Consider the following 9,603-nt stretch of genomic DNA (forward strand, 5'->3'; position numbering starts at 1 on the left):
GGAGGGAAAGAAAGAAAGAAGGAAGGAAGGAAAAAGAGAAAGAAAGAAAGACAGAGAAAGGAGAAGGAAGGAAGAAAGGAGGGAGGGAAAGAAAGAAAGGAAAGAAAGAAGAAAGGAGAAAGAAAGAGAAAGACAGAGAAAGGAGAAGGAAGGAAGGAAGGAAAGAAGGAGGGAGGGAAAGAAAGAAAGGAAAGAAAGAGAAGGAAGGAAAAAGAGAAAGAAAGAAAGACAGAGAAAGGAGAAGGAAGGAAGAAAGGAGGGAGGGAAAGAAAGAAAGGAAAGAAAGAAAGGAGAAAGAAAGAGAAAGACAGAGAAAGGAGAAGGAAGGAAGAAAGGAGGGAGGGAAAGAAAGGAAAGAAAGAAGAAAGAGAAAGACAGAGAAAGGAGAAGGAAGGAAGGAAGGAAAGATGGAGGGAGGGAGGGAAAGAAAGAAAGAAAGAAAGAAAGACAGAGAAAGGAGGAGGAGGGGCTTCTGCTCTCCCTTTCGGGGGTGGGACGGAGAGGGAGAGACCCCCGGCGGGGCGGGGGGAACCTCAGGGCCCCTCCTTTCCCCTCCTCCCTCCCTGCCCTCCCTCCCGGCCCCTCCTCCCGGCCCCGCTGCCTTCTGGGCGCTGTAGTCCCGCGGCCTTCCTTGCGCCCAGCCGAGCCGTTTCCAAGCGGGGCCGAGCGGGGGGCTCCCAAGGCAGCGGGTGGGGGGGGGTCGAGGGGCTCTCCCTGGCCCGGAGGGGCCGGTCCTGCCTGGTGCCCTCCCGAGACCTCAGGCTCCCCTTGGATGGTGAGGCGGGGGGAGGGGGGGGTCGCGCCTGCGGGAGGGGCGGGGAGGGGTCGCGAAGGAGGGGAGGGGGCCAAGGCAGATCCCCCCACCCCACTCCCGCCCCCGCCCCACAAGAAGGACCTGCGGAGGGAGGGAGGGAGGGAGTTGGGGGGGGGGGGAAGGGGAGGAAGTCCTCGGTCCGGTCCAAACAGGTCCGAGGATGGGAGACCACCAGGAGATCCACGGCTCCGATCGGGGCTCACTGCATGTGGGGAGGGGGCTTTGTTAGGCTTGGAGGGGAGGGTTGGTCCGCGCGGGTGCCTGCGGGCGCCTCTGGGTGGGAGGGGCTCTATTCGGGCTGCGGGGGCGGAGTGGGGAGGGGGCTCTGTTAGGATTGGGGGAGAGGCGCCGTGGTGGGGAGGGGGCTCTGTTAGACTGGCGAAGGGGCTTGCTCCGCTCGGGAGGGGGTGTTGCTTGTGGGTCCCCCTCCTCTCTCTTCCACGCCTCGAAGCTGGAGGTGCCAATTAGGGGAGGGGGTCCCCTAGCGGCTTGTGGGTCCCCCTCCTCTCTCCAGGTGGGGAGGGAGTAAGGGGACGCCCCCACTCAAAAGGGATGCAGCAGAGTTTAGCACAGGAGACGCCGGAGGGGAGGGGTCTTCCCTTTTGGGAAAGCCACCCCCACTCCCTTCCAGGACCCCCATCCCTAAGGAAAACCCCACCACCACGAAGGAGACCTGTGAGAGCGGGGTTTGGGGGGAGGGGTCCCATTTTGTCCATGCCCAGAGGACTGGGAAGCGGAGGGGGCGGGGTTCGATCTCCAGGCAGACTCCTCCCCATCGGGCGGGAAAGGCAGGCAGAGGGCATTTGGGGAGGGGGCCCTGAGAGAAAGGGGAGGGGAGGAAGGAACTGAGGTGGGCAAAGGGAGGAGCTGCCTGGCTATTTGGGGAGGGGGCTCCTTTTGCCATACCAATCTCCCCACTCCCCTTACGCCCCTCCTCTCTTGCCCCAAAACAGGAAGAAAAAGGGGAGGGGTCTTTTCAAGCAGCCAAAAGATTGGCTCCTAGCTGCTCTTACCACCAGTCCTCGGACGTACGACCATTCGTTTAGTGACCGTTCCAAGTTAGGACCTCATGCAGAGGAAGGACGTTTTCACCCGTCACGTCCCCAAAATTCACTGACTTGTATTTATGACGGTGGTAGGGTTGCAGCAGTGTGTGTGTTTGTGTCACACGACCATCTTAAATATGAGTCAGTAGCCGAGCATCACACATTTTGCGACCGTCCAACAGGCTGAGTTGATGCGGCGTAAGCCCGATTTACTTAACGACCGACAACTGCAGGGATGTGTTTGAACGAAGGCAGTGCCAGGAGGTCATACAATGGAGCAGTGTTCCGCCTTGCTTAGCAGCCAAGAGGTGGGGCTCCTGTTGGTGGTTGTAGGTTTGAGGACCACCCACATTCTGAAAGGGAAGCCAGGCTCCCTGAAAATACCGATTAATTAATTAATTAACGGCCAAGCCCAGAAAGGTCGTAAACGGGAGTGAGAGTCTGTATTTTGCTTAGCGATGGGAAATCGGTCATAAATCAAGGACCGCCTGCATTCAGAAAGGGAAAATACAAATTGCCAAATTAAAAAAAAAACTGATTGGCATGCCAACCTCCCCTCCTCCATCAGCCTCTGCTGTGGACCATTGGTGGGGTAATGGCAGGCTGGGTATTGTCCTCTCTACCTGGGCTGGGCAGGTGCATCTACCTGGACAGGTGTGCTGATGGTACCCCTTCCTTCCTTCCTTCCTTCCTTCCCTTTTTCATTTTTCTTCCTTTCCCTTCCTTTCCTTCTCACAGCCTTCCTTTTTTCCCCCTTCCTCGTTTTTTCCTTTTTCCTTCCTTTTCTATCCTTTCTTTTCTATCTCCTTCCTTTCTTCTCTCAGTCTTCCTTTTTCCCTTTGTTTCCCTTCTTTTTCCTTTCTTTTCCTCTTCTCTCTCTCCCTCCTTCCTTCCTACCTTCCTTCTTTCTCTCACAGCATTCCTTCCTTTTCCCATTTCTCATTTTTCTTCTTTTGCCTTTCCTTTTTTCTTCCTTTCTTCTCTCAGTCTTCCTTTTCCTTTCTTTCCTTCCTTCCTTTCCTTTTCTCCTTCCTTCCTTCCTCCCATCTTTCCTCTCACCTCTTTTTCCTTCCTTCCTTCCTTCCTTTCTTCCTCATTTTTCTCCCTTTTTTTCTTTCTTTTCCATTTTTTCTTTATCACACTTTCTTTTCTTCCTGTCCCTCCCTCCCTTCTTTCCTTCCTTTTCCCTTTCTCATTTTTCTTCCTTTCTTTTCCTTCCTTTCCTTTCCTGCTATCTCCCTCCCCCTCCCCCTTCCTTTTCGCTTTTTCATTTTTCTTCCTTTTTCCTTTTCCATCCTTTCTTTTTCACACATTCTTTTCTTCCTGTCCCTCCCTCCCTCCCTCCTTCTCTTTTCCCTTTCTCATTTTTCTTCCTTTCTTTTCCATCCTTTCTTTTCCTGCTAACTCCCTCCCTCCCTGGCTTCCTTCGTTTTCCCTTTCTCATTTTTCTTCCTTCTTTTTCCTTTTCCATCCTTTCTTTTTCACGCTTTCTTTTCTTCCTATCCCTCCCTTCTTTTCTTCTTTTTCCCTTTCTCATTTTTCTTCCTTCTTCCTTTCTTTTACTGCTATCTCCCTCCCCTCCCTCCCTCCCTCCGTCCCTCCCTTGATCGTCTGGCCACTCTGCCAGGAGAAGACGAAGGTTGGGAGCAGGGCCGATCACCCTGCCCTAAATCTCCCATCTCTGCCCTCTGGCTTTTCCCAAAGTGGGTAGAGGGGCACAGAGAGCAAGAAGGGGTGGTCTTGGGCGGGGAGGTTGGAACGGGGTTAACCTAAAGAATTACACCCTGAACCTAATTTTGCCTCGGCCTTTTGGTTTCTCCCAGGTGCCAGTGCGGGGTGAGGACCCCTCTCTCCGTTTGGCGCCCGGGCACTGGCGTGGCTGGACAGGACGGGACAACGCCATGCGTGAGAATTCCGCCACCACAATCGCTCTGGGTAAGTTGGCAGCTGGCCACTTTCACCGGAAGCACCCCGCTCCCCTAATTTTTGGGAATCCCCCATCTTGAAGGCTTTGTGCCCCTCCCCGAGTCTTTTGTGGACCTGCCCACCGGGGTCTTTCTCCTTTGCAGGCGCCCTGCTCGCCAAACCGGAGACGGCCCCACAGGATGGGGGTCTTTTACCAGCCAAGGGGGCAGCGGAGACGCCCGATACAGGTCGGTCCTGAGATCGAATCCTGGGGTGATGGGGGAAGGAGGCTGACGGACAGAAGACGAGGAGGAGAGAGGGGATGGTCTTTTGACCCCAAAAGTCATTCTATCCCATGCGGGCCCGGGTACAAGTCAAGATAGGCCAATTTAGACTAGTGGTTAAGGAACCAGGAGACGGGGAGTTCTAGTTCTGCCTTAGGCATGAAAGCCGGCTGGGTGACTTTGGCCCAATTTTTGGTTTTATTTTATTACTAGCTGATAACCTGCCGTTGTCCAGGTATTTATGTATCCTAATCCTTACAGGCTTTTAAAACTATACGTACAGTATACACACTATAATGTGAAATCATACACAAAATCACTATAAGTCTCTGGGCCCCACCCTGCGTCCATCGGGCTGCCTACGCCCACCACAATCCAGTGGCGGCTGGTGTTGGGGCTGCGCATGGCTGGCCACTGCGGTAACCACCTGGGCTGGCACTGATCCAGTGGCGACGGTCTTCCTCGCCATCTGGAATGGCCCAGTGGGTGGCCGTGGCCGCTTCAGAAGGCCGCCGGGACCAACCATATGGGCGGAAGGGCTGCTATATTTATCTCGAGGGGCGTTAGGGGTTTCTTACTCCCACAATATTTGTTCCCAGAGAGTAAATCATCTGAAATTGCTTGATGTGTTATGCTGGAACGTATACACACGCACACAGCCACTTTATATTTTATTATTTTATTTTAAGATATTTTAATTTAATTTTTTGTTTTATTTCATTCTTTTAGTTTTATTTCAATCGGTTTGATTTAATTTAAATTATTTTATTTTACCTTGTTTTATTTTTTTTTAATTATTCATTTATTTATTCGAATCAGCACCTAGCTGGAAAGGACCTTGGAGGTCTTCTAGTCCAGCCCCCTGCTCAAACAAGAGACCCTCTACCATTATTTGTATAATTTATTATATATGAATTATATATTTTATTATATTTAATCAAATATATTTTTTATTTATAAATACATTTATTGATAAATATAAAATATATTTATAAATATTACTTATATAAGACCTACATAACTTTAAATATATATACATATAAATTTATATGTATAAATGTATATAATTATACATGTAATTATAATATATAATGTAAATAATATGTATTTACATTGTATTTATTGTTTTAATTATTTAGCTATTTTCACTTAATGTGTTTTTACTATTATTTTATTTTTATTTTGTAGTTTATTTTTGTTGTATTTTATTGTTTAGTTTAGTTCAATTTATTATTTTATTTTACCTTTTATTTCTATTATTTATTGTACTATCTTAATTATTTATTGAGATTAATTAATTATGATTTTAATTTAACTTGAATTAAATTAAAATAATTCATTTTTTTGTTTTAATTTACTCTTATTTTTTATGTTACTATTTTATTTCAGTTTAATGGATTTTCATTTCTTTGTTGTTTTTTTACTTTACTTGGTTTTCATTTAATTCAGTTTAATTTAACAGAGTTGGAAGGGACCTTCTAGGTCATCTAGACCCTCCACCATTTCTTAACAAAGGCAATTTAATTTATTATTTTACTTTATTTTCATTTAATTCAGTTTAACTTAATTGTATTTCTTATTTTATCTTGTTTGTTTGTTACTGTTTTATTTTAATTTTATTTTAATTACCTGTATCTTTATTTCGCTTCCTGGGATAGGATCTAACCATCCCGCCTTCGAACAGGCCATCAAGGCTGACCAGCGGCTGCAGGAAACAACAGAGAGACCTGGTGGGCCAGAAGACCCAAAGGACCCAGCCAAGAATTGTCCAGGTGAGGTGACGTCACACATGGCGGGAAATCAGCTTGTCAATGCTGTGAAGGGTGCCTTTGAGCATATGCAGGCTGCACATACCTCACCTCGGTGGCTCTAGATAGGTCAGTCCTGGCCTGTCTGTGGACCGCTTTCCTGCCTCGGTTTCGGGATACTCCTGCCCCCCTCCCCCTCCCCCCTCCCCCACCCCCGTGCACTTCCAAATCTCTGGGTGGGGCAGTGATGGCCATTTTGCAGGTCGTCAAACAAACGGTGATTTATTTATTTATTTATTTATTTATTTAAATTTTTATACCGCCCTTCTCCCGAAGGACTCAGGGCGGTGTACAGCCAAAGTTAAAACAATTTAAATATACAAAATTAAAATATCAATTTAAAATACATATTCAATAATGGCCAAATTAAAACCGTCAATTGACCCAACCTAAAATACCCCATATAAAATTACAAAAAGTTTAAAATTTGAAAATTTAAAAATAAAGCCAGTCCCACTTGGATAAATAAATAGGTTTTTAATTCCCGGTGAAAGGTCCGAAGGTCAGATAATTGGCGCAAACCGGGGGGAAGTTCGTTCCAGAGGGTAGGTGCTCCAACAGAGAAGGCCCTTCCTCTGGGGGCCACCAGCCGGCATTGCTTGGCGGACGGCACCCTGAGAAGACCTTCTCTGTGAGAGCGTACAGGTCGGTGGGAGGCATAAGGTAACAGCAGGCGGTCCCGTAAGTACCCAGGCCCTAAGCCATGGAGCGCTTTAAAGGTGATAACCAGAATCTTGAAGCGCACCCGAAAGACCACAGGTAGCCAGTGCAGACTGCGCAGGAGTGGTGTTACCCGGGAGCAACGTGGAGCTCCCTCAATCACCCGCGTAGCTGCATTCTGGACTAACTGGAGTCTCCGAGTGCACTTCAGGGGTAGCCCCATGTAGAGAGCATTGCAATAAGCATTTGCAACCAGCCTCAATGCTGGAACTGCAGGTAATCCCTCTTTGTTACAGGCCCTGTGAGGTACACCTCGTCCCTCCAGGGCTGACAGGAAGGTCTTCATCCCAGATTTCCCCTCTTCCGAATTCTAATCCATTTGGGCTGATTCTGTTTTGTGCCTTCTTGACTTTGAATCCTATCTTCCGCAGGTGACTGGCTCATCCGGACAGTGAAAGTGGAAGCTGAGGACTACACAGAGTGGCCGGCAGGGTTGAGCACGGAGGCGCTGCTCTCGGGGCTGCCCCTTGCCAGCGCCTGCAAATCGGAGGGCCGCATCCCAGGACCTGATTACAAGGACGGAGCTGGGCTGGGAGAACTTTCTGGATTGGCTCTGCAGCAGTGGCAGATGTTGAGTGAGGACAAGCCACTGGGCTGTCCACGCTGCGAGCACCCGGCGCCACCACTTGGTGGCAGCCTCGGGGACCCCCGCCCACGCCCCTTTGCCTGCCTGCAGTGCGGCAAGGCCTTTGGAAAAAAGGCACACCTGACGCGCCACGCCCGTGTCCACACTGGTGAGCGTCCTTTCGCCTGCACCCATTGTGGACGCCGCTTCTCGCAAAAGATTCATCTGGGTTCACACGAGCGGGTGCACACTGGCGAGCGGCCCTTTCCCTGCGACCGCTGCCCCAAGAGCTTCCGCAAGAAGACCCACTTGGTACGCCACCAGCTGACCCACACTGGTGAGCGGCCCCACGCCTGTACACTCTGCCCCCGCAGCTTCGTCCACCGTCGACACCTGCTGCGCCACCAGCGGCTGCACGAAGAGGAGGTGGCCCGCGTTGGAGACCCTGCAGAGTTGGGACAAGCAACCTCCTCGTATGGGAACGGCCTGGAGCTAGGCCTAGTGGGGAACGTACCCCCGTCTGGAGAGAACCTGGCTACCTCTGCTGTCTTGGGACAGAACTGCAGGGTTCAGGGCGATCGTGCACAAGCTAGTTTCCCGTATGGGCCTGGGATGGAGCTGGGGAAGTTTCTCCCCTCCTGTGTGGGGCACACGGAGCCCAATCAGGGCCCCTTCCTCTTTAAGGCCGAGCCGGAGCTGGGTGGGGTCCCAGGTGCAGAGAGGGAGGACCGGCCCCTGGGGGAAGCTTTCCTGGATCCCGCAAGTTGTAGAGCCCTCTGCGGGGTGCAGACCGTGGAGGGTGCACCGTATTTGGAGCAGGTCAGCAAGATCGAACCAGAGGAAGATGCAGGGACCAGTCAACCACTGGAAGAGAAGCCGTTCCTGTGCTCCGATTGCGGGAAAGCCTTCGCCTGGCGGAAGAACCTGGCATCCCACCAGCGGCTCCACGCTGAGGGCGGGCGCCCCTTCTCCTGTGCAGAGTGTGGCCGCGGTTTCAGTGACAAGCGCCACCTGACGGCGCATCTGCGTGGCCACATGGGCCTCCTGCCCTACGCTTGTCCCCACTGTGAGCGTAGCTTTGCGCACCGTGCCGGCCTGGCCGCCCACCAGTGCGGGGGCCACACGGGGCAGCGCCCCTTTGCCTGCAATGAGTGCGGCCGCTGCTTCGCCCACAAACGCCACCTGCAGAGACACTGGCGCAACCAACACTCGGCTGAGCGCCCCTATGCCTGCGCGCAGTGCGGACGCGCCTTCAGCACCCGGGCCAGTCTGCTGGCGCATGTCAAATCCCATGCCGGGCAGCGCCCCTTTGCCTGCCCTCTGTGCGGGCGTGCCTTCAGCCGCAAATCGCACCTCGCCCGCCATGAGGCCGTGCACACGGGGCTGCGACCCCACGCCTGTACCCAGTGTCCCCGCCGTTTCAGCTCCAAGACCAACCTGGTGCGTCACCAGGCGGTGCACACCGGGCTGCGCCCATATATCTGCACCCACTGCGCCCGCAGCTTCAGCCGCAAGACCCATCTCTTGCGCCACGAGCGCACCCACACCAGTGCCCCGCTGCCCAACACCACTGGTTGGGTGACCGCCATGTCACAGAGTTCTCTGCTGCAGCCGGCTGAGCAGCGGCCGCCTCTCCTGTTACCCATGGCTTTGGAATCTCCCTGGCAGTGAAGGCCCCCTAAATCCTACCCGCTTTGTGCCATGGGCATTTTGTCGCTTCGGTGCCCTTCATCCATTTCAAGCAGCTATTTGGCTACGGGGAGGAAACATTTTGGTGGCCCAGAAAAAAAGACACAGATCCTGCAAGCGAAAAATGACATTTGCGCATCCTTGCAATTTGCAACATTGTGGACTGTAGAGCAGAGTTCTCCACCTTTCCAGCTTTGGGGACTGGTGTGGCGTGGGAGTCAAGGATGGTTCCGCGTGAGTGGACGGCACGAGTGGACTGCAAGCTCCTTTTCCACAAGTCGCAGCACGCACCTCCACCGCTCGTGCCAGTAGTGTGCACACCCTCGCCCACTGCTGCTGTGGCCCAGTTGTGAACAGATCACGGCTCAGTAGCATGCTGCGACTGTTGTGTTGAGGACCCCTGCCTTGGCGCATTGAATGAGCTGATTTACACCTAATTTATTCTGACAGCCAGTCTCAGACAACCCTGTTCTCCCTCTGCCTTTCCAGGTTTTGACGGTTGTGAATGACACAACCCCGATCTCTCATAACCATGATTGCAAAAGACACACCACACTTTGTGGAGGGCTGCGATCCAGAGATGGCTGACCCAGAGGTGGGGGGGGGGTTTCCCGTACTGAATCTCTCTCTCTTTTATTAGCAAAATACCCATTATCGGGTTTTTAAAACTTCGGGTTTTAAATAATAACAGAACTCTGTTTTTTTGGGGGGGGTGTAGAAAAATAAGAGTAGACAAATCATTTTAGTAGCATCATAAAGCAAATATAAAGTA

General features: G+C 51.6%; 1 protein-coding gene across 4 annotated transcripts; it reads left to right on the plus strand.

The window, feature by feature from the left end:
• The first annotated feature begins 1,649 nt into the window (after window positions 1–1,649).
• On the plus strand, window positions 1,650–9,603 carry LOC131196513 (zinc finger protein 467-like). 4 transcript variants are annotated; one of them, XM_058179325.1, is made up of 5 exons: window positions 1,650–2,168; window positions 3,684–3,795; window positions 3,930–4,013; window positions 5,708–5,821; window positions 6,949–9,603. In XM_058179325.1, the coding sequence occupies exons 1-5, from the start codon at window positions 2,133–2,135 to the stop codon at window positions 8,811–8,813; spliced, it is 2,211 nt and encodes a 736-aa protein (XP_058035308.1). In that variant the 5' UTR covers window positions 1,650–2,132; the 3' UTR covers window positions 8,814–9,603. The 4 variants fall into 4 exon arrangements, with proteins under 4 accessions (XP_058035308.1, XP_058035309.1, XP_058035310.1 ...); XM_058179326.1 differs by lacking the exon at window positions 3,930–4,013 and having other exon boundaries at window positions 1,652–2,514; window positions 6,949–9,602; XM_058179327.1 differs by lacking the exon at window positions 3,930–4,013 and having other exon boundaries at window positions 1,654–2,168; window positions 6,949–9,601.

Source organism: Ahaetulla prasina, chromosome 4, assembly GCF_028640845.1.
Source record: "Ahaetulla prasina isolate Xishuangbanna chromosome 4, ASM2864084v1, whole genome shotgun sequence".
Lineage (NCBI taxonomy): Eukaryota > Metazoa > Chordata > Lepidosauria > Squamata > Colubridae > Ahaetulla > Ahaetulla prasina.

What these genes read in the sequence shown, in the direction of transcription:
- LOC131196513 (XM_058179325.1), top strand. Translation starts at nt 2,133, where the DNA reads ATGGAGCAGTGTTCCGCCTTGCTTAGCAGCCAAGAG. An exon ending in CCTTGCTTAGCAGCCAAGAG is followed by an intron (nt 2,169 to 3,683) that starts GTGGGGCTCCTG and finishes GGTTTCTCCCAG; the next exon opens with GTGCCAGTGCGGGGTGAGGA. An exon ending in CGCCACCACAATCGCTCTGG is followed by an intron (nt 3,796 to 3,929) that starts GTAAGTTGGCAG and finishes TCTCCTTTGCAG; the next exon opens with GCGCCCTGCTCGCCAAACCG.